The sequence below is a fragment of the Chroicocephalus ridibundus genome, chromosome Z (genome assembly GCF_963924245.1).
Source record: "Chroicocephalus ridibundus chromosome Z, bChrRid1.1, whole genome shotgun sequence".
NCBI lineage: Eukaryota > Metazoa > Chordata > Aves > Charadriiformes > Laridae > Chroicocephalus > Chroicocephalus ridibundus.
The window spans coordinates 82,606,351-82,633,970 of record NC_086316.1 but is presented as its reverse complement, the minus strand read 5'-3'; the positions used below and the strand labels follow the sequence as shown (position 1 = coordinate 82,633,970).

General features: G+C 44.6%; 1 protein-coding gene across 5 annotated transcripts in view; it reads left to right on the top strand.

Annotated features, from left to right (window-relative positions):
- LOC134508882 (lipoxygenase homology domain-containing protein 1-like) overlaps window positions 1-27,620 on the top strand; it is a 73,465-nt gene that overhangs the window by 23,012 nt on the left and 22,833 nt on the right. For 4 of the 5 annotated variants that reach the window (XM_063321028.1, XM_063321030.1, XM_063321029.1 and 1 more), the window contains 5 exons: window positions 3,848-4,056; window positions 9,168-9,353; window positions 12,082-12,209; window positions 17,073-17,190; window positions 24,182-24,359. In XM_063321028.1, coding sequence (XP_063177098.1) covers window positions 3,848-4,056; window positions 9,168-9,353; window positions 12,082-12,209; window positions 17,073-17,190; window positions 24,182-24,359 — 819 coding nt within the window. Of the gene's footprint in view, window positions 1-3,847; window positions 4,057-7,329; window positions 8,383-9,167; window positions 9,354-12,081; window positions 12,210-17,072; window positions 17,191-24,181; window positions 24,360-27,620 lie in introns of those variants that run through there. The other variant, XM_063321032.1, reaches the window with a different exon arrangement.

The following is a 27,620-nucleotide window of genomic DNA, read 5'->3' as shown; positions in this document are numbered from 1 at the left end:
ACCGTAGTCAGACACGCTATCACCAAAAGAGCCTCCCTTGGATTGTCAGAGGTTCTTTTCCACATGATTCCTTAAAGTAACTTTTGTTGCTGATATCAGTTGTGTTTTTGCTCCTATATCTCTTTGACCTACTCAAGATGATGTTTCATGTAGCGTATTGGATCTGAATTACTAAAGAAAGCTTTGAATTTCCTGAGACTTTATTTGTCATGCTTAAGCCATCTCCCTTTTTCAGGATCAAGCTAGTAGTGCCTCATCACCAAGGATATTTGTTTAATATGAATTTAAATGGTTTATTTTAGAACCCTCCAGGTTTTTTTTCCTTACAACATGTAGCTGCATCACAGCAGCTGTTGGGTTGGGAGGAGAGTGGGATACGGGGGGCTGAGCAAGAGCACAGATAGGTCTCTCGGCTCTCAGAAAACAAACTTCGACTGAGAGGGCTCAGGTGAGTTTGTTCTTTTCTAGAAAGTGGTCTGTCTTATAACTGGGCAGGGGAGGAGGGTCTGCGAGCGCTGTTGCTGAAAGATAGGGAGCCCATAAACTCTGGACTGAGTTTTCCGCTCAAATAACGGATGGAAACAGTTGGTGGCTCCAGTGCAGAGCTTCATCTTTAGGCTCTGGTTCCTGAGACAGCTGTTTCTGGATTGCATCTTATAAAAAGTGAAACATGCCGGACTGTGTCTGAAAGGCCAGCTTTCCTGCAGAGAGGCTAGTCATGCTCAGCTGCTGCTGATATGAAGTGGGAACGTTGTGCAGGTTTTATTTCTGTCCTGGATGTGAAGGAAGCCTGGAAGATCAATGTCCGTCAGCTGAAGTAACCTTTGTGGAAAACGTTCCCAGTCCGTCGATATTTTCTTATAATTCCATTACCACACAGGCTTTTTTTGCTGTATTTATATGCCTTTTGATTAACCACCCTTGTGTTCTAGGACAATCTTATCATCTAAATTGCATCTACAGTTTGTTGTCATCCTACATGGGGTCTTTTAGCTTTAGATTAAGATTTTGGATGTATGGTTAAGATACTGTGTTGTAACAAGTAACTGGGCAGCAGCTGAGTCACAGTCACTGTCTGTATACGTGCGCTTAGTCCACAGCAAGTGCAAAATAATTACACTTAAACCTCCGTGGTAAGCCAAGTGTAAAATGATGTAATTTGGCTTAGGAGTTTTAGATAGCTTTCACTGACATGGTCCAAGGGAACTCACAAATGATTACTGCAGCTCAGCTGAGGCCCAGTAGCTTGTTGCGATGTGATACCTGGGTTGCGTGTCCCACGCCTTTAAGTTGTGAAGTAGACATTTCTTAACCTGCTCTGCAACCCATGTGTCTTGGGGCAACCCTTCTTTTGTAATCCCATATTGTCCTCAAATGAGAAATAAGTGATTCCCATGTTCCTTCTGATATTACTTCTGTGGTGAGACAATGGATAACATCTGCCACGTTGGCATTCCATGTAGTTTCACAAATAATGGGTAAAACATCAGCATCTCCCATGAGAACCCCTCTCCAGCAGAGCTAGGATAGTTCCCATCATCCCCATTGTGCCAGGGTGGTCTTTCTGCTCTGAGTCCTGGAGCTTGTCATCACCACTATCTCTGTTGCAGTGACATGGCCTCATTAAGGAAACTGCCTCTTGAAGGAATGTCAGATAAGATGGGCTCTGTGAGCCAGACAGCCACCTCCTGAGATGGATAAAAGGCCATCTGTTAATTACTTGATTAAGGGAAGTGGTATTGGGAGGTGCCTGGGAAAGGGAGCGACAGTTCGAGCAGCCCAGTTCTGACTCTGCCATGCTCAGATGGTGAATACCTTTGAGGGACAGGAGGTGGTGTGAGGATGGAGCACAGAGGAAGGTCCTGTTGACTAGGTACCTGCATGGATCTGAACTGGCAACCCTGCTCCATGCTGGAAGGCAGTGCCGGAGATGATGTGGTCTACATCCCAACGAAACCCAACCCCCTGTCAGGGGGACACATGCCCTCAAACAGCCTGAACTCTGAGCAGGGACTCCAGGAAGCAGGGGGCAAAGGGACGTGGCCTGGAGGACCTGTGGTGTCCTGCTGTGGCCACCTACCCCGGGTTTTGCATTCTCCCATGTTTGAAGAAGTAGAACTATGGAGTCCCAGAGAAAGAGGGAGACAATGAAGAGGTGAGATAAACACACTAAAGGATCATTTTTCTAGTTTTTAAAGGAAAGAACAGCAAACAGTGTTTCCTGCCGCCTGGCAGCAAGCTACTCTATGTCTCTGTATCCATTATTTAAAGTGGGAAATGATAACAATTTCTCATAGTTCTCATTTTTCATGTAGGTGTTTCAAGTACTTTGCTTGAGGATGCAACATCGGTTGAAAATGCTGGTACTTCTGTGAACTTAGTCTGTCACAGGAGAACAGGGTAAAAACCGTATGAAAGAAAATTTTGCCCCCATTCAAAATATATTTTATTTAAAAGAGGAGTCTGGAGCTGTTCTAAGCATGACCCCTCAACATATTTTTATAAAATCTGTCTTGCCTACAGCTAAACCCTTTCTCCTGCTAATAGCAGCAGCTCCAATGGTTATTTTGTGAAGAATGCACTGCATATCATTATGCTGATGTGCACACTGAAATGTAAATGATATCAGAAAGGGGAGAAAAAGTCTTGCCTAATCTTCAGTTCGTGTTGTGCTGGTACACAAAATCCTCAGACTGCGGCTCAATGAATCTCTTTGGGTTCTGCTCTGTCTCCAGAGGTAAGAACAGATTTGGCCCGCACGAATTCATGCCTTCCCTGATATTGCACACACATTCTGAGCTTGATATGAGCTCCTAGTACAACCCCCACCCCAAAAATGTTGTTAGTTATCATAAAGCAAAAATAGATGTCAATTCCGGATGATTTGAAAGCCAACCGTTTTTTGTCAAGGTTTATAAACTTTTTTTTTTTTTTTTTTTAAATTAAAAGAGCGATGATGAAGCCACGCTGAGTTTCAGGTCTGTGACGAGGCAAGTTTCAGAGCTCCGAGTCTTGTCAGAACGGTTTGAACAGCTCTGCACAAATGTTCTGAGAAATCAAACGAGTATTCAGCGTCTAATTCTGCACCACCCGCTCGGCTTACCCAAATGAGCTTTTGGAAAGCACTTGAAAAGCAGTCTGGCACTTCCTCCCTTTTAACAGCTGAACTGAAATTTCTGAAAACCACAGAAAAACCTGCTAAGTCCCAAGCCTTGGCCTGAAGGGTTTTCTCTGAATTGCTATTACTATGCAATATATAAAAATATTGTGTGACCTACCTTTATTCCTAGTTTGCCTGGATTTGCAAAGGGATGCTGAAACCCTGAGCAGCCCCATCGATCACAGCAATCCTTTAATGACACACAAAGAACATTTGCAGTTGTGCTGGGACATTCAGTCAGCGGTGGTTTACCTTGGAGTCAGCATAGATTTATTTGCCTTTATTGAACAGTGAGCGTAAGATCGCTCTGGTCTTACAGTCTATTTAAGATTTAGGTGCTCGGTCTCATCTTCAGGAAGGTCTCCTGGTGTAAATAAAGATCCAAGCCCTTTGCTGTTCTGTTCTCTATGAGGGAGAAATGTGGACTGGCAGCCAGCAGGGTTGTCCAGGGAAGTTAACCCTTGATGAATTCAGTCCCAAGCGTGCACGGGAAGGTAGTCTCCCATGCACATTTGTGGCCCAATGCAGCATGGTGTTATCCCTTCTCCGAATGAGTCCAATGGGATGTGGACCTATTTAGCATACGCAACTGCTCCCTCTGATGGGATGAGTCCCTGGTTTTCTGAAGTCTCGTGTGAATGCGTGCGTGTGTGGGTTTTCTGATGATTAAACCCCTGTTTGTTGCAGTGATCCCGTACCACATCACCGTCACGACGGGCACAGAGTTTGACTCCAGCACCGACAGCCGAGTGTTCATCATCATCATGGGTCCTCAGAAAGTGCAGACGGAGAGGCTGTGGCTGGATCTCCCAGAAGAAAAAGACGAGTTTGCAGATGGCTCCGTAGAGAAATTCTCTGTTTGGGGCCTAGACGTTGGAGAGATCAAAAAAGTGGAGGTACTTCGTGAATGCAGCGCAAGCACTGTGTTCATAACTATATATGAAATACGTGGACGAAGAAAACACATGTTCCTGTTATTCTTAGCAGTGAAGGAAAGGCACTTGGGTCTAAAAGGAATGTAATGAGGGGTGTGCTAATGAGATTTCACATGTGTCTGAACCTGAAAATAAGTACGCTTTACAGCTCACAAAACCCTTAGGAGGCAGAAGATAATTTTTAATTATAAGGAAGTTGTAATATATCCCGGTTTTGTCCCATCTCTGGCACTGGTTTTTCTTAGTCAAGCCCTGTTATTGACAGATGCAGTGAAGCTTCCCAGGACGCAGTCCTCTCTCAGTCTTTTTCCTAGTTGATTTTTACACTGCTTCCAGTTGGCTTTCATAAATTGTGTCTGCAGTGAGAAACACATCTTGTATAATTTTCTAGTTAAACATGAAAATTGTTTTTACAGCTTGGAGGACCCAGGCTTAGAGAAGAAAATTAATCATCGTTCATAAGTAACGTACACAAATAAATTTCAGTACAGGAGCCATTTTTCCTGCTATGGCTTGGGGAGACGGAATTTGCATAGACTTTCCATCACTGAGCTTAAACTCCACATGAATCTTCCAGTGAATTTGTGTACATCATTTCATATGGCAGTTTCAACTCCAAAAAGCCTGCTCCAGCCCCCAAGAGCTGAAACCCACAGCATCTAAGGACTTCAAGAGCCTATTTAATTTTATTTTCACCCCATGCCCTGAGTTGCAGTAAACCTACCTGTCGGTGTGCATGCTTGTGTATTCAGAAGGAGATGAGTCAAAGAAATATAAAGAGAGAAATCATAACTAATTAAAAAATCTTTGCAGTTGTATGTCCTGTTGTAGCAGCTGATAGACCGAGGCACTGCCATTAGCTTTTGTTCAAGCAACGGATTCTGGCACCTTGAGAAGTCTCCATACTAGATTTGAGTTTATTATCAAGCCATTTCCTTAATGCACTCCAAGTGCCTGGATATTATGAGTATTAGCGGCATGTTCTATCTAGCCATCTCGAGGTCAAACTTTGAAAGTGAAGCAAGTACATAAATCCTTCTCTTCCAGACGGTGTGCACATGGGAACAGCCATGGGCTGGGATAGAGAGGGAGGAAAAAGTCAGTATGTCCCCTCAGTGTCAGAGAGACAGAAGGGGCTGGATGAAGAAAGAAATAGAGACGGTCGCTGGAAAAGTGACAGTAGGTAGGGTGAGGGCTGGGCAGAGAATAGCAGAAAATAGAAGAAAATGCTTGGAAATAGACAGCAGCAAGGACAACAAATAATTTGAAAAGTATTGTAAATGGGAAAGAAGAGAAAAGGTTGCAAATGAAATGCAGAGAGTTAGAAAAAGAAATAACATACAGCTTTCAAGCTGGGTGGTGATCTTCAGCCCTCTTTCACCCCTATCCTCAGTGATCTCACCAGTCTGCCGCCTCACCTTGTGCTCATCTTTCCCTTTTAGTTTGTAACCCCCCAGCTCGTGGCTGGAGGAGCCATCTGCTCCTGGCCTTCTGCCTTCCTTCATGCAGTGCCCTCTGCTTGGAAGGTCTCTTCTGGCTGATGCACGTCCCAGCGATGACATCGATGCGCCAGTCTGCTGCAGTTGCCATGGAATCAGTCCATATTTTCCTTGTAGAAAATTGCAGTGTTCAGGGACATTGCTGAAAATTGCTAGCTATCTACTTGGGAGAAGCAAGGAACAGTTCGTGCTCAGATTTGGCATTTGGCTGCTTCTGGAAGAAGGCAAGAAGTTGTGAATATGAGTTACCATGTGAAAACAGCACAGCATGGGGATTAAGTTTCCAGAAGCCCTCTGTATAACCCAGGCAGCAGACTGCAGGATTTGGTGGGATTGTAAGATTTGCAGCGTGATGCCACTTTTAGTTTGGTGTTATTCTCCTGCTGCAAATATGCTATAGTGAAGGCAGAAACAGTGGAACGTGAAGTAAATTGAAAGGGGCCCATTTATACCTGTCTTGTAAGCCCACAGATATAATATTTACTACTGTACTGGTGTACTTTAATAGACACGCTGACATGAAAATAAATAATAAAAGTTGTTGGGTGTAGGCACTTTATACTGTGTTCTGAAAGCAAGTTTTAATATTTCTTCTCCTAATTAGTGAGAGCATGTCTGTTCCTAGACTGCTGTTGCTGCAGAGGGACACGGGTGTGATCAGAAGAGTCCTGCATTGGTCTGCATTTCTAAACCACCTCTGGTTCAGAGCCTTCCTCCATAGCAAGCACAAAGCGTGATGGATTGCAAAGCGTTGCAAGTCCAGTCCCTCACTGACTAGGGATCTGATCCTGGAAGACCCTTGGGTCTCTCTAATGTTCTCCGCACCTTCCAGAATAAGCAAGAAACCCCATTTTTTGGCATCTTTTCCTTCTGTCTACCACTCAAATTCTCTCCCATTTTCCCCTGTTGTTGTGTTCGGTTTCAACGTGTTTGTGAGTTGCGCAGTGCAAATTGTGTTTCTTAGTCTTGGGGATGTGAAGTACTCAACAGTCCCTCAGGGCCATGGGAACGAATTTCAAAGATTTTCAAACAGCCCAAGAATCTAGCTGCCTTGGGAATTTTGTCATTCTAACCCAGTTTGAAAATCTCAGCCCAAACAACTTGTTGTGATAGTGGTATGAACATCCAGGCTGCACTGCTGGTGTGGCCACGGCTTTGGGTCGTTCACTGTATCGGCATGCTCTATCTAAAGATTTGCTTGGAATTGTAAGACAAATCCCAGTGCTCTGCTCTAAAAGACCAGCCACAAGGAAGACTCAGCACTGGTGAGTTTATCCCAGGCTTTACAACATTGTTCTTGGAGCCCTTGGAAATCTGCTTGTGTGCAGGTTCCCCAAGGCAACTGCATGTGCAGGATACGTTCTCCCGGCCAGTGACTGATATCAATGGAGTTAAAGGTTGCTGTGAAAATCAGGTACCTAGCAAAGTCTTGGAATGATGCCTTAGGAGGTGGCTGTAACAAACCCAAAAGAGCAGCAGACTTCAATGGGCTCATCAGGATTTCTCCTCCGGCTGCTCTGTCCCTGCTTCACTGCAGAGCCGTCGCCCTGAACTTTCCCCACCGCCTCGTCTGCACCATCCTGCAACAGGTCTCTGAGGCGCTTTGGGTTGGGAGAAGGGCAGCCAAACTGGCAGAGAGGGAATGGGAAGGCAAGTGTTATATTCCCATTCACCTCACAGCCCAGGAATCCGAGAATTAATGCATCCATTGTAGACTTGAATTTCTCCAGCGGTTAACTCTAATTATCTGCAGCTGCACAGACATTAGTATAGCAATAATACTCCTAATAGCAGTGATGTCTGAGACAGTCAGATGAAAAAGATCACTTGTTTTGGGGGGGAAAAAAAGATACCACAGATATATTGCCCTCAATGAACCTGTTATTAAAAATTATTTTCTGAGCAACGCTAAATATACTAATATTTTAAAAACAAAACCAGTGAGAGCTAAGGACCTCATTTTCCTAGTGATGACACAAACAACACTTGCTCTGAAAGTAATGAACTGTAGGTAGCTCTCTTATTCAACCTTTTATGTACAGATCGCTCATTGGCGTGACTAGCTGACTGAGTTTCGTACAGCAGCTGGGATACATAATTATGCTTATAAGTCTGCCCCAGGATGAATTACCCATGTTCTTTTAGAGGGATGTATGCAGTTTCTTGGAGAAGTTTGCACCATTGGCGTCCACTTGCCGCTGATATACCTGTAGGACCATCACTTGTTGCTCTTCATGGCCCTTGCCAGGTTCAGCTCCAGGTGGGCTTTGGCTTTCCTAACCTCATCTCTGCAAGCTTGGGCAGTGTTTCTCTATTTCTCCAGGTCCCCTCTCCCTGCTGCCACGTCTAGTATTCTTCCTTTTTCCATTAAAGTTTTGTCAGGAGGCCCTTGTTCATCCATGCAGGCTTCCTACCACCCTTGTGTGACTTTCTGCTCTCCAGGATGGACCATTCTTGAGTTTGGAGGACGTTGTTCTTGAAAATCAACCAGCTACAGATGTAAGCTTCACCTGTTGGCTCCTATGCAAACCTGGAGCTTTTGCAGTTTAAGGAGATGGGAAGCAGAGAAACAGCCTGATACATATAGTTGACTTGGGCGTGGATTTGTGAGGCAAGGAGTACTTGAATAATACATGTGGGTGTTTGTCCAGCTGCATCGTTCATCTTGGCTATGAAGCTTTGGATAGACACTTCTAAGTGTTGCAACAGCAGTGGAAGGGGTTGGAGAGATGTGCCTACAGAGATCAGCAATCTAGAAGATAGAAGTCAATGGAGCAGAAGTAGAGTGGTAAGAGACTGGACTTGTTTTCACGTAGGTCAGTCCAGTCTACCTTGCTTATTTTGGGGACTTCCCTCATGCTCAGCAGCCGATGACCTGAGCTTCCCTGCCCACGTCAGCTGCCACGTACACTGATGTCTTGCCTGTTGGGCAGCAATGGCACAAACTATTTCACAGCTTGCTCCATTCCACCGTGCAAGTGTTTTATGTGAGCGCGTGCGTAGTCAACACCCTTAGTCACAGAATCACAGAATGGTTTGGGTTGGAAGGGACCCTAAAGATCTTCTAGTTCCAACCCCTGCCATGGACAGGGACACCTCCCACTAGACCAGGCTGCTGAAAGCCCCATCCAACTTGGCCTTGAACCCCTCCAGGGATGGGGCATTGACAACTTCCCTGGGCAACCTGTTCCAGTGCCTCACTACCCTTACAGTAAAGAATTTTTTCCTGATATCCAATCTAAATCTACCCTCTCTCAACTTGAGGCCGTTACCCTGTGTCCTATCATAACACTCCCTGATAAAGAGTCCCTCCCCATCCTTCCTGTAAGCCCCGTTTAGGTACTGGAAGGCTGCTATAAGGTCTCCCCGGAGCCTTCTCTTCTCCAGGCTGAACAACCCCAGCTCTATCAGCCTGTCCTCATAGCATAGGTGCTCCAGCCCTCTGATCATCTTCGTGGCCCTGTCATTCATCACTGTCATAGTCATTCATCACTGGTTAAAACCCCCATCTGGGGTCTCTCCTCCGAAGAAATCCTCTTTCACCAGCAGGCGTTTTCTCACTGACTTTCACAGGTGGGGCATGATGGCGCTACCCCTGAGAGCTGCTGGCTGCTGGAAGAACTCACCATCGTCGTGCCCACCAAAGGCGTCATGTATAACTTTGTCTGTAAGTGCTGGCTGGCCAGAGACAAAGGTGATGGGCTCACCTCACGAATCCTCAACATCCTGGATGCTGACTGTGTTAACATTGGCCTCAAGGTAGGCTCTGGGCTCATCCTGTATCTTTAGCTGTTGCACGGACCTGTGCTGATATAGGTTGTGTGTCAACAGTTCTCCTACTTTGACTTCTGCGTGTGGTTTAAGCCTTTTACTTGCAGAGGGTTTCTTTGTTATTTCTTTAGCAAAATCTTTAGGACTTGGTTTAGTGTCATTATCACTTAGAGCACTGGCTGGATGCAGCCATGGCCCAGGCAGAAGGACAGGGTAGGGCAGAGCAGGTGGGACACAGTTCAGCATGTCCTCATTTTGTCACCACACCGGGAGCACCCACTGTGTCACCCCATAGAGTGGGAGCAGCTGCTGGGTGAACACCTTGGTGCGATCTAACTCCGTCATGTTTTGTTTGAGGAGATACTTCTAACTCATTAAATTAGAGTGGAGATATTTTAATCTCGGCATAGAGTAGCTACATATCATCTTCTCTAATGCAGGAGAGGGAAACTGAATTCAGTTAGAAACTAATAATAACTGGAAGTTGTTGAAACATGGAGACGTTTGTAAGCTCGATCTTTGAAATGAATAAGTGATTAAAGTTGAATAAGCAATGAAAAAAACTGTATAGTCTATTCATCCTTATATATGAAATTTGAAGTAATGTGTGCTATGCCATATTTCAACCAAGTACAAATTGGAAAGCTGAGCTATGCTGATTTTGGAAGTAAGATTTATAACAGAAATAACAGTCTGGATGAATGGGACAATAATACTGTGTTTAATACCTGTATGGCAATTTAAAATCTCTATAGATGTGTTTCTATTTACAGTGAGTTTATACTTTCGTAGTACATTAATTTTTCTTTATGCCGCTCTTGATTCCCAAGCTAAAGATGTTCTGCTGAAATCTTTCTTGTTTCCCAGACACACAGAAATGTGATAACATCTTTAGCATCTGTGAAGGCTTCAACAACTCAACGCAGGTTTCAGTGGTAGAATTGACCTAAGAGGGGAAAAAAACTCCCTCAGACTGAATACCAAGGTTAAAACCTAATCTCTTAAAAACTTCCCGTCAGTTGTTTAGCCTCCTGGATAAGGCTTCCAAACTCCTATCGGTGAGCTGATGGCTTGCCCATAGATTGAAGTGGATGTTAATGAAGACTTATGTTCAGTCTTCCTTTAAAAGCCCAGTCCTGAATATTTATTCTCATAAGTATGCCAAAAATAGACACATCTAACTAATTGTTTTTCCTATGATGTTGGGCCAGAAACTTGCTGAAAGGTTTGAAGGAAATCAGGGGAGATGCTTGAGACATGAAATCAGAAGTGCGCATTTGACTTTCTGATCAGTCTCCCAGTTGAGGGAATTTGGGACTGTTCCCTCATAAATAGCTATAGTCAGAAACCGCATTTATTTTTTTTTTTCTTAGAGTTCAAAGAAGACTAACCTGTTTAATGTCTTTGGGAAAGTTAATGCTTTTTTGTTTTGCTTTTGCTTGACTCTTGCACAGCCATATATACCTATTTCAATTTAATTTTCTTCTTGGTTTTATATTCCCTCTTTGTGCTTTAAATTGAGTATTTGCCTCCCCATACATAGAGAAACTAGTTAATGTCCACCACGGTCATTAAAAACATTTAATGCATTGGTAAAAGGGTTTTTCTTCTCCTACCTATAGCAAATATGATGCTTTGCTATGATTTAAAATGTGTGTGGATGAATATGTGACGGACAGGTTAGTCAGGATGGAACAAGCTTGGAAAATAATTTTTCTATGACTTTATTCTTTTCCACTCTTTATTTATGTGGCAGTCACAATTCAGGCCAATAAAACTTGCCTAGCAGTGCGCTATCTGAAATATGTTTTGCTGGGGCTGTTTCTTGGTATTCTTCCACCTCTTACATCCAGGGGTCTTGTTACCATAGGTACGATCTTGAAAGCATCTCAGTGGCCTAAAAGTCTTAATGCCGCTGACAGCCGCTGGGACTTGCACGCTTTTGAAATGTTTCATTCTGAATCTTATTATTCACATGTCAGGAGAAAAGAACAAAGTTAGGCTAATAAGGTGAAAATGATGCAAAACATCTTGTCACAAATTGGCATACCTTTAATGTGCGAGATGTGGGAACACTCCGCGTTCGATGCTGCGGGGTGTGTCCCGCTGGGAAATAGGAAAGCTGCATTCTTCTGCTGTAGGGAGCGTTCAGATGTATAGACTTTAAAACTGTTACTATTGTTGGACAACATGCTGCCCAGATGGACACCGAACACTTGGGGGAAATATTTTGAAGTCAAGGGAAAGAAAAACTTGTGTCTTTGGGAGCAGTTTGTTAAAAAAGGCAAAAGTTTGGTGCAGTATGGAGGTCTGCAGTGCTGGGAGGTGGCTGGGAGGAGATGGCAGTAGCAGAGGGTTGGTGATCCGCACATTGACGTGAGGGTTTTGACTCCATGGAGAAGCAGTTCAACTGGTCTTCATCGCTCCCCAAGCATAAGGTTGTCAAAATGAACATGTCTCACTCTGAGTCTCTCTAGGCTGAGAAAATCTGCAGAAAAGGTCATAGATCATGCAAAGAGGAAGGTCCTGTAGCAAGTTTCAACCTCCAGCTTTGGCTATGAGAACCACAGTGTGGCGAGCAACCAAGAAGCTGTGTTGTAACCATTTCTGGCAAAGAAGCAGATCTCCTGCAAAGCCTGTCTAGCCCTTTACCCAGGCTTTTGCATAGGTTAAGGACAGCTTATGAGACCTTCTGATTGTTTCAAATCCTCACCAGATCCTCTATGAAGTCACGGTTGTGACTGGTGACATCGAAAGCGGTGGTACCGACGCCAGTATTTTCATGACTGTCTTTGGATCCAACGGGAACACTGAGGAGATGCAACTGGAAAAAAATGGAGACAGGTATAGTAACTTTGTCATTTTTGTTGGTCAGAAGTGGAGCAATAACAGATTCTAGCGTCAAGTCAAGAAGCACTTGGGGCCTTGATCGTGCTCCCACTGAAACACAAAGACAAGCTCCCATTGTGTTTATAGATTCAGAACTGGGCCTTTGTAAGTGTTATTGTAATGTATTTAGCAGAGCAGAGGACGGGAGAGCACTGTGTAGCCAGGGAAACCATCCTTTGTCATTTGTAGAAGTTTTGTTTAACCTATTCCTCAGTGGCTATGGAGATAAGCATTGCGAACAAAAATACGGATTGTGGAGTCCTGCATCCACTCCAAGAGGAACTGTGGACATTGTGTGAAACCACAGGTGCAATTTCTGCAATTGTGGAAAAATAAGTAATTTAATTTAAACATTATTTAATGGGAATGCATGAGTAACTGCATAATGAGAGACAGACAAACCAACTTGCACACACCTGCCTTGGGAAGTGGCTGTGATGGGAAGGTGCTGACTCTCCTCCCATTTGCTTTGCTGGCCAGATGTCATCTAGCTTGGTCCAGAAGCCATGGGAGGGATGATGCCAGGGCCTGAGCGGGTATCTGAGGGCCCTGCTGAGAAGTGGGCTTCTTAGGTCAGGCTCTGTGCCGTGTTAATGTAACCGTGCGGTTTTGTATCTGGAGCTGGCTTGTCTGCAGCTGGCACAAAAAGGACACAAGGTGACATCTGTCTGCCCAGATGTGCTACCTGAAAGGAGGGTGTAGAGAGGTGGGTGTTGGCCTCTTCTCCCAAGTAAATAATGACAGGACCAGAGGAAATGGTCTGAAGTTGCAGCAGGGGAGGTTTAGATTAGTTATTAGGAAGAATTACTTTACGGAAAGAGTGGTCAGGCACTGGGACGGCCTGTCCAGGGAGGGGGTTGAGTCACCATCCCTGGAGGTGTTTAAGAAACGTCTAGATTTGGCACTTCAGGGCATGCTCTAGTGGCAGAGATTGTAGGTGGTTTGGTTGGACTCGATGATCTTAAGGGTCCTTTCCAACCACGAAGATTCTGTGATTCTGTGATGTGGCCTTACCATGCAGAGAGATGTGGGGAGTGCTGCCCTGCATGCTCTGGTTTTACTAAAAAGGTGAAATCTCATGTTTTCTTCAGCAGAGACAGCTGAAAACACTGTAATCCTAGTCTGACGCCAGCACTTCTGTAAACCAAAAAAACCCACACACCACTGATCCGTTTCCTCAAGCTTTCCTGTTCCTTTCTAGCACCTCCCTTGGTACTGAAAGCTTTGGCGAGAATGAACATGGCAGTAACCAGCTTTTAGAGATGGGCTTCATCAGCTTTAAATGTAAATAATTGACTACCTCTGATCTTATTCAGCAAAGCATCTATGGAGTGTCAGGAGGGCTGGAGCACTTGGCCATGTGGTTCCACCTCAGCTTGCTGAGGTGATGCTGGGCTCTTCCCCCAGCCTCCTGGCGATGCAGTTCCTCCGCTGCGGCTTTGTATATCACGTGTGGGCTGGATAATTGAAGATAAGGCTCCCTGGGTAGAGGCGTTTGCTCAGGGGATGTTTTACTTGCAGCTGTCATAGCAGAGCGGATGTCTGGGTAAGCGTGTTCAGCTAAGCTTGAAACCTTCATGTGTTTAGTTAGTAACAAGCACGAGCCTTGTTTGCTCTGAAAAAAAGAAATGTTAGCAGAGGTGCTGCTGACTAAACTCTCCATGAGAAACACCCCTGACTCATGCAGAAAGAAGTAGCTCTAGGCCCTGCTCCACATCAGAGAGACATCCAATGTGCAGGGCAATGCACTTGGGTTGCCACCGTGTCTGGCTATCCGTGACATCCTCCTTCCAAGACCCCAGGCAATCCTGAACTGATCTGTCTACCACTGTTTTAAGCCCAACAGTTAATTCTAGTAGGTGGGAAAATGGACCACGACTGTTTGTATTTAAAATTAAAGCAAAATTCACACTAGGGTACATCAACAAAAAATCTCTAAAGGGGACCAAGACATCTCCAACCCCTCGTGAGAGGGACTGCAGTTTCGCTCCAGCTGGCCAGGCAAGTGATATCCCTGAACTATGTGGCCTATAAAAAACCATCACATTTGTCTGTATGGGTGGGATGGATAACCTCTGCTACAAGGATATGGAAACACAATAAAGGAAGGCCACATTGTATGTTATTAGTTGCTTGGGCTGTCTTCGGCCTTTAGAAGATCTGCAAAAGGTGATGAAAACTCATTGGGGCTGTATAAAGAAGAAGGACACGTAATAAACAGCTATTAATATTTTAATATCGCCAGGATGCTGTGCTATTCTTTGGGGATGTACTGGCACATCTCTGCTAGCTGGAGACGCTCTGTGTCAGACCTCCAACTGTACAGAGCTCTCGTCCTGTCGTTAGCACCCTCTGCAGAGGACAGGCACGTCCCCACGTACACACGTTGCCTGTTTCCACGCCACTCCCACCAGCCTTCATCCAGCTCCTAACAACAGGGGCTGCCCCGGGCTCTTGTTTCGCACGGAAATCTCGCCAGCCTTTGGGCCAACAGCGAGGGATGGGTGAGAGCCACTGCAACCAAATGGTAAAAAGCGCTTCGTCTTTATTGGGGCCATCCAGCGCCAATTCACTCACAGCATCTTAGTGCATTACGAAGAACCGTCTGTCTAACCTGCTGCAGATTTAAGGCAATTTTAGCTACATTACTGTTATTGCCAAGACCTCTGGGCAATAGAAATATTTCTAAGTGCAGGCATGGGTAGGAAAGCTTAATGAAATCCCTTAGATAAATGCTTCAGTGTCCTGGAAAAGGAATAGCAGCAGTCAGCTTGTCTGGGTACTTCTTCCCTTATCAATTTTTTTCAGACTTATGTTCATGTTCATATAAATTAAGAATAGAAAAGAGCTCTTGGGTCACCCAGCTTGTCACTTTAGCAATTGTTTCCTTCTAGTACAACGAATTCTCGGAAGTAGCAGGTGAGTATCAGCCTTACAAACTGTAAACAGGGCTTTTACTGAAGATAAATAATGGTTTATTTTGCTGACTGAGTGTTTAGCTTAGAGCTGCTCAGTCTGGAAAGGAGCAGAGTGCGAGATTTCTATGAAGCTTTGTAAGTAATAGTGATTGTAATGAAAACTGATCATAGGATCATGGGATAATTCAAGCTGGAAGGGTCACACCTTTTTCTTAAATAGAAGTGGAAATCAATCCAGCCCAGGCACAAAAGCACATTCTCTTTCTCACAGCGAGACAGGCTGTCTTGGTATCCGGTACCACAGAAAGACAAATAACAAGAGAGGGCAGTTTTTCAAAGAGCAAACATAACCCTTAATAACTAGAAATGGACTGAGACCAAAACGCCCCATCCAAATGCCTCTGGGAGTGCAGGGAAAGCAATGCCTGGATGAAAACTGAGAGGCTCGAGCCAATCCCTATTGCTAACATCTGCAGCTATGCGGGCTCAGATAATGGTGTGAGGATAATCACATTCATGCTGCGGGGTGTAATCTGAGCAGAGGTTGGTAAAGAAATGGTGGTTTTTTTTTTTTCTCCAGATCCTGGCACTGCACAGCTGTAGGAGGCTAAGTAGTACATTGCCAGGAATGCGATATCATCATTATGGATTGTCTATATTATGGTAGTGCCCGCAGTTTGCAGAGCTCTCTCCAAACCTCTCAGCAGACTCAGGTAACTCACACAAAGAAGTTTGCACGAAGGAGGAACCTCAGCAGCAGAATGGTCACGGTGGTGCTTTGTAGACCCCCTGGATTTGGCTGCAAGGGTTGGCTTTCCATCTCCAAGCCCACAGCAGGTCTGCCAGAGTATTTTGGGGATGAATCTAGAAGATGCGCTTGCTCTAAACAGAGTAATATTGAGCCTGAGGAAGCACTGAAGCAAGGCTTTCTTCCTAGCACCATTGATGCTGAGAAGGAGGCAAGGTAGCTCCGGTCCTAGCCGGTGTAATGTCTTCTTCAAGGTCAGGTTGGACGGGGCTTTGAGCAGCCAAGTCTTGTGGGAGGTGTCCCTGCCCAGGGCATGGGGTTGGAAATAGGTGGTCTTTAAGGTCCCTTCCAACCTAAACCATTCTATGATTCTATGATAAGCATATGTTAGTTTTTCCCTTTTTCCTGCTTTCTGCTGATTGCTATGGATGAGCAGTTCCAACATATCCTTGTGCCTATATACAACAACCAAGCATAGGGTGAGATCTTTCATGTGACGTTACACAAACCTATCCTGCTTCTTGCGAATAATGGAGCTAATTTGCAAATCCAAATTCCCCAAATTCAGGAGGGGAGTGCGGGACAGTCAGTTTTAGGCCCTTTCTAAGACAATTTGCCTGCACTTACTAAACTCAGGCGTTGGGCTCCGACTTCCAGTCAGGTTGCCGTATGTAGCTGAGCTGCAGCAACTGTCTGCCACCGCAGCAAATGCAAAGTTACGTGCTGCGTCTTAGCGAAAGAAGATTAAGCGAAATTGCTTTGGCTTTTAGATGGGATGGGCTAAGGGCAGGCATGTGGGCAGATGCCAGGAGGAAGGCGATGTGCAGAAACCTGACTGTGAGCCTCTATTGTTCTGGTCACAAACAGAGTGATAATGGATGCTACGGGCTGCCTGGAACAACTCCAGGGGCCTCGTATGGGCTTGATTTTCCAGGGGAGGAGGAATCCCTGTCAAACCTGCACTGAGGTGTCTTGCCAAAAACACAGTAGCTAGTGATTGCAGGAGAGAAAAGCTCAAGTCCAATAACGTGCGCTCATAAACTTTTAATCTGAGGCTGTTGGCAAGGTGCGAGTTGCAGCGTGGACAGAGGATCGAGACACAACGATGTTGTAAAGCCGCAGGAAACCTCCTCAATCTTTCAATCCCTGCAGGTTTGAGCGAGGCCAGGAGGACAGTTTCATTATGGAGATCGCCGATATCGCACCCCTCAGGAAGATGAGGATCCGGACAGACGGGAAGGGGTCTCGCCCGCACTGGTTCCTGGAAAGGGTAACTTCACATTGCATGTCTCTCTGCAACCTGCTTGTGTTGAAGCCTCTCAGCCCTTGAGGAAGAGGAGGAAGGCAGCTCGCTGGGCCTGTTGTGATAGGACAAGGGGGAATGGCTTTGAACTACAAAAGGGTAGGTTTAGAATAGATATAAGGAAGACATTTTTTACACTGAGGATGATGAGACACTGGCTCAGGTTGCCCAGAGAGGTGGGAGATGCCCCATCCCTGGAAACATTCCAGGTCAGGTTGGACGGGGCTCTGAGAAACCTGATCTAGTTGAAGATGTCCCCTGCTCATGGCAGACAGCCTTTAAAGATCCCTTCCAACCCAAATCACTCTATGGTTCTATTCTATGATTGTATGACTCGCTTTTATTCATTTCTTGCCTCTTTCCAAGGGCAAAAGCTGTGCTGTAAAGCTTTACTGTTGGATCTCACTCTACCTCCCTGCAAAAGAGCCTTGGCTTGCCACCCAGGACACCTGCAGTATTTTCTGGTCCCCAGGATGCAGCCTCAGCTCCTTCAGACCCCTGCCATGCTCTGACCCTATGGGAGAGTGGACCCCCCCTCCTCTGCCAGGCAGGGACAGCTAGCGTGGGCCTGGGCTGGGTGGGACATTTCCAAATAATCCATCCTTTCAGGTGAAGCATCACATCTTCCCCCCTTCCCTTCTCCCTCTAGCACGCAGCCAGATTTCTTTCTTTTCTTCTTCCTACAAGTAAAGTGGTGTTTTCTTCTTCCATTTTGAATAGAGTATGCAGAATGACTCCTACCGTTTCTGTTGATTGTATTTTTCCCTGGCGTCCTCTCTCAGAAAAAGCACAGTGCTTGTCTTTATTATTTCTACCAAACCACCAGCCCCATGTAAACGTCAGTTATATTTGGGCAGTAAAATGTAGTTTGCCTGTTGCGGGTCCCTATATTTTTATTTCTAAGATAGAGGTGGAGTGATGTGCTGATTCCACGCCAGCAGATGTCATTAAAGGAGGAACACATCTCTGCCATGTTTATTTAGCACGCTTTTTCTGGAGTAGATATCCTGCTGGATTTCTGTATCTTGACATTTTTATGAGAATAGGTTAAGACCCAGTAGCTTAACCCACGGTCAAAAAGAACAGTGTAGGATTTTTTTATTGCGTCCTTTATCCTTTTTGACTAGTCTGAAGCTGTCCTTCATTTTGCCATAAATAATGTGTTTCTAAACACTTGTCCAAGGTGGACACCGGTTTCCAGTGAAGTGATGATCTGCTCTTCACCTTCATTAGCATGGTCTAAAAAGTGTTTCTCTGGTGCAATATCTTTTTGTGCTTGAGCATTGTCACTTCTAAGTTTTTTCTCAGCAACTTTTGTGCAGCTTTCCAAAGCATTAGACCTCCAGCATATATCTTCTGAATATATGCCACAGACACACAATTTTTCCCTCTGTGCCTAAGGAATAACTCAATCTGTTCTCTGATTTGATTCAGTTATCTTGGTCAAACTCCCTTTGCCAGTTCCCCGATACTTTTTACGACTTTTATAAATCACATTCATATAAAATGAAATCAAATAAAGCTTATTCATCCAGAGACGTTCCAGATCTTGCAGTCGTGAATTAGCAATAGGTTTAAGGCAAGGGACAGTGACATCTTTATTGGCAGGTAGCACCTTCCCATGCTCCTGTTGCCAGCTCTGTCCAGTCCAGCCTGGTGGACTGTCCCACACAAAGCAAGGCCTTCCCAGAGAAGGAGACAAAAAGGACTCTCATGTGGACCCATCTGATGAGCTCATAGCCCTTTTGTGCTTCTACAGAAGCAACAGGCAGACTATGAACACAACTCTGAGAGCAGGATTTTAGGAGCTTTTGGATAATGTACCCATAGTTTCTATTTTTCTTAGGGAAACAGAGCATGGAGGATTTTCTAGCTCCAGTGATACGCAGAGAACTTTATTTATTACTTTTCTTTCCCACCTTCCCTGCAAAGGTAAACATAGCATTTGCATTCCCAGGCAGAGAGGGAGGACAGGAGTGCTCCGGAAGAGGGGAGGAAGGATTTGCGTTCTCTGATTTGTATTCCAGCCTTGAAAACTTATGTAGCCTGGTGTGACATGAAAACTGATCTGAGCCCATTTCCATTTCTGTCAAAAGTGCATATTAAAACTGCATAATGAAATACTTGTGGGGGTAGTGCTAAACTCTCAGACAGATGGTTCACAGTTAGTGCTAACTAGCACAGTGAAATGAGAAGCTAGATTAAGCCATCAACCCCGTAATTAACCATTTGTTGCTCCATTTATCTACAGGATATTCTCAGTTTTCTTGTTCTATTAAAATAACAATAAATGATCTTTTTAATTCTCTTTTGGTCTTTTTGTAAAACGTTGCTGGTCATAATTTATACTGCTTTTAGTTTACCAGAAATAGAAGCGCATAAATACCAATTAAAATGCATGAATTATCAATGATGTTGTACACAGCCAGCAGATTCAATTTACAAGGAGGGAAGTAGTCTTTTTTTTTTTTTCTGACTAGATAAAATACATTGAAATTTCATTCAGAATCTCGGTGAAGTAATGGACTTGGAGCCAAAGATTCAAACTGCACTGAAAGTGGCAATAAGTTTTAAACCCTGATACTTAAGCCTCTAGAGGGGATGAAATTTGATTAGTGATGTGATGAGCCAGAATGAATATTATTGATTATTGCTGAGCACAGAAAGACATACCAAAAGCTCTCTAAAGCTGAGCAACTCTCGCTGATCTCATGGCTGCTGGGAGAGGCACAGAGTTTGGATATTTTCCGCTGACCTGATGCTGAATCTCGTGTTCTTCCATGTCGAGCTACCACGACACTGCTCTGTGTTTCTGAAAAATTGAAAAATCGAATCATAGAATAGCTTGGGTTGGAAGGGACCTTTGAAGGCCACCTAGTCCAACCCAATGAGCAGGGACATCTTCAACTAGATCAGGTTGCTCAGAGCCCCGTCCAGCCTGACCTGGAATGTCTCCAGGGAAGGGGCATCTCCCACCTCTCTGGGCAACCTGGGCTCAGGTCTCACCACCCTCAGTGTAAAAAAATTGTGACTTCTAATTAGGAAACTTATCTAAATGCCTGCTTTGGAAACCTCCTCCTGGGATGGCCAGTTCCTCAGTCCGCACAATGATTTCACCCACTGCCCAGTGTCTCAGATACAAAGTTGAAAAGCTGGAAATAAGAAGGGATGAGGGCTCTCTGAGTGAAATAACAGGAATGGTAAAGCTGTTGAATTCTGCAGAGTTGCTTCCCTCAGAATTTTAATGTTACTTTGTGCTGTCAAAGCCAGGCAGATAAGAAGCTCTCTTAATGAAGCACTAATTGCATTGCATTCAAACGTCACAAGTAATCCCAAATGTGGGACTTGGTCTTTATTTGCTTCTTTTTTCTTTATATAAAGGAGATTAAGAGAATTTGAGACAATTCATTATAGCTGAAGCTGACTGTTGTTCTTTACAATGGGGAAAAGTCTTTATGTTTTACAATCAGAGGACCCTGGTTTTAAGACTAATGACATGCAACAGAGTTATAAAAACCTGCGGCTGAGTCTTTAAAGACACAATCCAGGACCTATGTATTTTCGTGTTAGTGGGGTGTGAGCCCCTGCAGAGTGTGTTTTACACTGCAGCTGGGAGAAGGCTGGGTTGAGGTAAATCAAATGATCGGACGTGTCAAACCTTTCTGTTACCGCGTACAGCACACAATTAATTTCAAGTTGCTGGTTTGAAGTTCCTGTCAGCTACGATGTTTGCTCAGCTAAAAAGCAAATTACCAACATTTTATTCATAGGTACCACTCCCGCTTCCTTTTCATTTCTACATGTGTTCTACAGCCCAGTTAAAACCTATGTGTAATTAGTGATAATGTTTGAGCTTAAAAGTGCACAGGACGTCCACAGCAAGTTCTAGGTATCCTAAAAGATAGTTTAGAAGCAATGTAAAGCAGCAGTCTCATTGACAAGCAGTAGATAATTTTCCTGAGGGGAACAGAGAAAAAATAAAAATATCCTCAACTCAGCTCCCTGAGGTGACTTTCTTGACCCTCATGATCCAAATCAAAATCGTGCATCATCCTGTGTGTGCGCAACACCCACAAACATCTCCTTGTAGGATGGGATTCATTTTGTGCTATTTTAGTCAGCAAAAAAAGATGCGTTCGGCTTTCACCTCTTCTACCAAACTCTTTGGGCCTCCTCTGTAGTCAGCAGAGAGATAGATCCGAGGGAGGGAGCGATGCCTCGAATGGCCCCCAGCTTGGGTGGGATGCGTCGCTTGCCTGGTGGTAGCCAGCTCTGACCACTGACCGTGGGAGGGCCAACACGATGTGCTGGGGCTGGATGCCCAGCGTTTCAGGCTAGGTAAGGTAGGCAACGTCCCCAACTTGTGTTTGCCACAGGTTCCCTGCTCCCTTGCTGCGATCTCCCCCGAGCAAACAAAGCTCCTAAAAGGAATGTCTTGCTCCTGTCTGCTGCTCTCTGGAGCACCACCCCAGAACGAGATGGCCGAGGCTGCTCGCTCTGCCTGTGTAAACTGCTTACACGAAGCCATATGCGCGTGAAATCACCCATCCTGGGTGAGGGGCTGGGGATGGAAAGAGAGGGCATTTTGCTCCGGTGGTTTTAGTAGCCAGACAGTTTTTCCCAGACAGCATCTGGAGCGTTGGGCAAGGGCTGGCTATTTGTGAGAGGTCTGATCTCTCCGTCTGCGAGTGCACTCCAGCTGGCAACTCTAATCTGCTCCTACCCCCTGCTGCTTTCCTGACATTTCCCTGCAAGCTTTGCTCAGGCCTTTTTGCTGCTAACAGTGTCGCTGTCATCCCCGAGCAGGGCAAGAGGTAGAGCTGGCTGAACCTTTTCCAGCAAAGAGTTTATGCACCAAAGGGAAAGAAAAAAAAAAGGGCATTTTCAGTCGACCTGAGATGATTCACAATTCAAATTGGCAATTTTTAGCCAAAGTTTCTGGGTTGGACTCCTGCGAGGACGTAGACATTGTTCACGTATCCTTGAGCGAGGAGACTTCCCTCTGGTCTGTGCCCCAGCACAGAGGGCACCAGCTGGGGTGGTGGAGACCTGATTTCTGCTCGGTTCAAAGGAAGGATTTGATTCAACATGTCTTGACTCACAGAGCAGTTTTCTGACCACAAAGTAATAGCGTCACCGGCTGTGAATAAGCAGCTTTTTAGAAAAGTGGGACAGCTTCAACAGCCCAAAATGTCCTGTACCTCTGGGATGAAGGTGCTGTGTTACAGATCCCTGTTTAGCATCAGGCAGAGAGAAAACCCCAGATGAGCGTCCTACCCAAGGAACAGTACAATGCATGAATAGCGCAGCTCCTGCTTCAGCTTCGGTGTAGCTGCTGCCCTCTTTAAAATCATTTTTTATAACCTGGAGCAATGTTCTTCTTTTGAACTGCTAAAGGCTCCAGCAAAGCTTGGTTGGGGTCAACAGAAGTGCATGGACTGGGACACATGCAGTTTGAGGACAGGATTTGAGCGCATTTTATCTCAAGATAAGTTTTATAAGTTTCTGAGGCTGATATACGAGAGTGCAGCGGAAGGTCACTAAGATAGTCAAGGGGCTGAAGCAAATGGCATACTAGGAAAGGCTAAAGTAAATGGAGTTTTTAAGCCTTGAGAAGAAAAGGCTAAGGGGGAATCTAATTGCAGTCTTCTACTGCTTAAAGGGAGGTTACGGAGACCATCGATACAGTCTCTTCTCAGAAATGAACAGTGAAAGGGTATGAGGCAATGGACACAAGTTGCAACAAGGGAAGTCCTGATCGAATATAAGGAAAAAAATCTTCCCAATGAGAGTGATGCAGCACTAAGATAGAGGCCCACAGTGCCGGGGGAATGTCCACCCTTAAGGATTTTCAAAATTCAATTGGACATGGCCTTGCAGTTAGCCCTGCTTGGAGCAGGAGGTGGGACTAGACACCTCCAGGTATCCCTTTTAACTTAACATTTCCCAGGAGTCCATGATTCATTTCTTCCTAACACCATGTCACACTCCTCTGACGCCTCTGGGCTCGTGTTTCCATGGCCTTTGCAGAGAGGTACCTTGCAAGGCACTGTTTCTTGATGCACCGCTTCCTTCACTCAGGTACGGTCTCCATTTCTGTTAGATGGTAACAGAAATGGTAATTTGCAGCCCTGTCTCCTCCCTTCCCTCCAACTTCCCCAGCTTAGTGAGAACTTACTGCTAGGTTTTTGCTGTAGGCAAGTGTAATGCCTTTCTCCCAGTAGGCTGATGCTCCACAGAGCCCACATTCAACAAGACATATAAGGATGGGTGTTTTATTAGGTGTTTGTTGGAGGAACTCACTGGCTTGTTCTAAATAGGTTCCTATTCTGTTCTTATCACCACAGCATCTGAGCTCCTTCCCGTGACACATTAGACAGTGTGACTAATATCTGTTGCATACTGTTTGTTCTGTCACCTTTTCCCAGACAGAGAAGAGTGTGAAGAATTAAGTTTTGCTGGCCTAATTTTATCTTGTGCGTTGCTTTAACTTGTTTGGGGTTGGTTTGCCTATCTCTACAATGATAGCTGTGAGTTTGCACACAGGAGGCAGGCAAAAGAACGATACTGTGTACTTCAAGGAGAAGTAGTGTGGTTTTCAATAACTCTCTTTAGACTTAATTCCGTACTGTCTTCCAGGAAAGGTCTGACTCTCTGAGAGATGAGCTTTATCCATAACTTGTGTGAGAGGAGCAAGTTTCCTCTTATGCTTTGCCCTATGAGTGAAAAGGCCCAGTATTATGAAGACCATTTCTCAGGATAAGTCACCACAGCAAATATTGTCCATATCAGAGAGCTCTGTTTAGCCCAGAAAGACTCAGTACAGGTTTTGAAGCTATGACCAAGCTCTACCCACGTCCTACCACACTCTGCGCTTTATAGGTTTGATCTTTGCCCTCGTTCAAATGGTAGTTCAAGTTTAGCTGAAGTTTTTTTCCCTTATTTTGGCTCTTCACAGATCATCCTGAAGAACCTGACTAATCAAGAAGTGGCCACATTTACCTATGGTGAATGGCTGTCAAAGCTGAAAAATGCCAAGGGAAGTCTTGTGTGTGAGATGCCAGCTGTGATAAATGATGAGCAGATGATGGAGGACACAACATACACTCTTCAGGTTAAAACCAGTGATGTTGGAGGCAAGTGCATGGTGGATATTTTATGACTTTTCTAGTATGAAGTTTGATTTTTAACAATGGAAAATATCTCCTGCTTAATTTGAAATTACATTTTAAAAAGAATAATTTATCCCTACTATGCTGGAAGACCTTCAGTTTGGCTGGCTGTTCATCATGCCTGTTATGCTGTGGGATTTATCCTCATCTGAGCACTGGGCATAAAGTACTTAGACAAAAAGCCTAGATTTGCCTGCTTGTTGCTCCCTCTGAAGACACCTTAACAGAAGTTATTGCTAGACCATGTTGCAATGGTCAGGAACCCCCTTTTTCTTTTTGGTCAGGTCAGGTTCATCCACACAGGGTGGAAAAAGAGGCTACGGTCAAAGCAGGTGGACTCCAGGTTTTCAGTCAGCACTATCTACTTTGGCCCAAGAGAGGAGCAATACCTCACCCTCCTTTTCAAAGCGGTTTGAGACCATTTATCTCAGGCCATGAAAAACCATCCCTAAATGCACACCAGATAGAAGAGGTGGAACAGAGTATAAAGAAAGCTGCAGAGCTTCAAGAGCCAAGAAATGGGATTTCTATGTCATTTCCTGGGATCGCTGCCTCTTTTCATGAGAACTTCTGTCAGGCTGCTGAATGAAAGCTGCAACTGCATACAGGCTGCCTGGTGCCAAAATGGGGCAAGTTAGACATTATCTTGCAGACACCTTGTTTGAAAGGTTGACCCTCAAAGGGGATTCTGCCACACCAATGCACATAATCACCTCCTGATCCCTACCTCTCCTCCTCTCTTTCTTTTTTCTTTTTTTCATTTTTCTTTTTTCTTTTTTCTTTTTTTTTCTGGATTCGCCAGTGATAATTTATGCAGCTTGTGAGGTTTGATCCGAGAATATCAAAATTCCCCTGGCAGAGTGTCTTCGTGCCACCTCGCCATTTTTTATCTATCTATCTGCTCTGCCTGCTGCTCATCTGAAAAACATGTAGTGAAATACAAAAAAAAAAAAAAAAAAAGGAAGAGGAAGATTTGTTTATATATCTGGCAATCCATCTGGTATAATGGTAGATCTTTCTGTGACCTTTTTGTGAAATCCAGCCCTAACTCACAAAAGCAATGGAAATAGAAACGAGAGGAGAATAGAAGATGACAGCAACAGCGGACAGATCTGCCCTTCCCATTGAATGAAGGATGACGAGTATTAATGACGAAACATTTTATTTCATTATGAGCAGCGACAACCAGTAGGAAAGAGCCGATTACGGAGAGGTTTCAGAGAGTCTGTTGATGATTAGATCACACAGCACACTGACATAATGCTGAACTTTATCCAGCTTATCTAAAGAGGGTACAAGTCATGAACCATCTCCCCTCTTTGATCATTATGTATTCCACGATTACTCCTGGTTGGACCAATTCACGAAAAGAGACATTTTATCCTTGATGGTAAGTTTAAACATGTTATATCATCTCCTGCCACCCTGACATTGTCTCGGGACAACAATGCTCCACAGTGAATAGGATCAGATGTGTTTGTTTCTAGGTATAAAGTTTTTCTCTGCAATAGCTTTCAACTTTCCAGTGCACCAGAGGCATTGAAACAAACAAAAAGAAAATGTAGGGTAGGATTCATCTCACCTACTTGTCACGCTCAAAAGAATTATACTTGTGGTATTAACTCCTTCTAGTCTAGTCTAGACTCTCCCTGGTCAATTCATCTGGGAGAGGAGTCAATCGGTGGTCTGGGTGATCCTCTGGAGGGTCTCTGTCACTCTGTCTTCATCAGATTCAGACAGAGCTAGCACAATTAACTTAGCTTAGATGGCTAAAGTTAGGCAAAATGAGTCCCAAAAATGTCCTGCAGCAGACTAGAAAGCATCAGTCATTTCCTCCCCACCATACACATATATTTAACAACAGTCCTGTTTCACTTGTTCATCAAAGAAACCTTTGAGTTACAGTTTGGCTTTCCAGAAGTCATTCAACTGGAACGATCACGTAACGTACAGAGGCTGCATGAGGGAAGGACTCCTCTCTTGCAAAGCTCAAACCTTTTCTCTTTCAAAGGTCAAATCCAGAGGCCACCAAAAATATGTCAGATGGCAGGTCTCAGAGTGCACACAGATAAGGGAAGAAGAGGTCGTTATGGCAGACACATGCCAAGCCAGATGGGTAATCTTTGGTTAAAACCAAAATCTTGATTTACTTTCGATCTTATAAGAGAAATAACTCACAATCCCATTTTCTTCAAGGTATGACCCACAGACACACCTGCAATAGAGACAGACCACCTGCTGACTCTTTCTGTTGTACAAAAATGTCCTCGCCATTAATTTTGACTTACACAGACTTTCTCTATTCTGTATGCAGGCATCATATACATGCTAATGCAAGAAAGATGGGGAAATAATAAATACTGCTTTCTCATTTTTCAAGCATTAACGAAGCAGGAGGTTTTTATCTCTGCTGTTATAAGATTAATTAATATGTTGTCAGCTCAGCTACAGCCTACAAATTACATAATTTAGGACAGTTGATGTCAGTTCCTAGTGCTTTATCCAAGTCTCTGTTAAGTCAAAAGAAGGACATTCTTTGGCCTCAGAAGGCTGTGACTCAAGCCTACAGCTTGTTTAAAAATGATGCAGCTGCTCAATAAGGATCATAAAGTCATAGACACTTTTGTTGGAAGGGACCTCTGGAGGTTATTTCATCCATCTTCCTGCCCAAAGGACTGTTGCCAGCCAAGACTCTGCCCAGCCGAGTCCTGGACACCTCCAGGGATGGTGATGCCACCATCTCCCCAGGCACCTGATCCAGACCTGTACCATATTCCTAAGAAATATTTTTTTCCTGATGCCCAACCTGAACCTCACCAGAAATTTGTGCCTGTGGGTCATTGGGGTATGGTCTAACATCTCCACAGCGCATCACCCTGTCATTGCTATCACTGCCCCTCCATGTGGTCAAGGGACCCTTCTTCACCTGCCCCAGCTCATCTCCCTTGGCATCTCCTCACAGTTACATGCCCCAGCTCCTGTCCATCTTGGCAACCATCTCCTGAACCCTCCTCAGCGTCTTGACATGACCCAGGGACTCAAACTGGCAACATGATCAAAGTATGAGCTTCTCAGTGCTGAGCACAGGGAATAAGAGCTTCCCTTCAGCTGCTGGCCACGCTCCTCCTGATGTAGCCAAATACGTGATTTGTGTTGAACACAGAACTTGCTGTTAGCTCAGATTCAACCTGAATGTGAATGTTACTGCTACGACCTCTGGGTCTT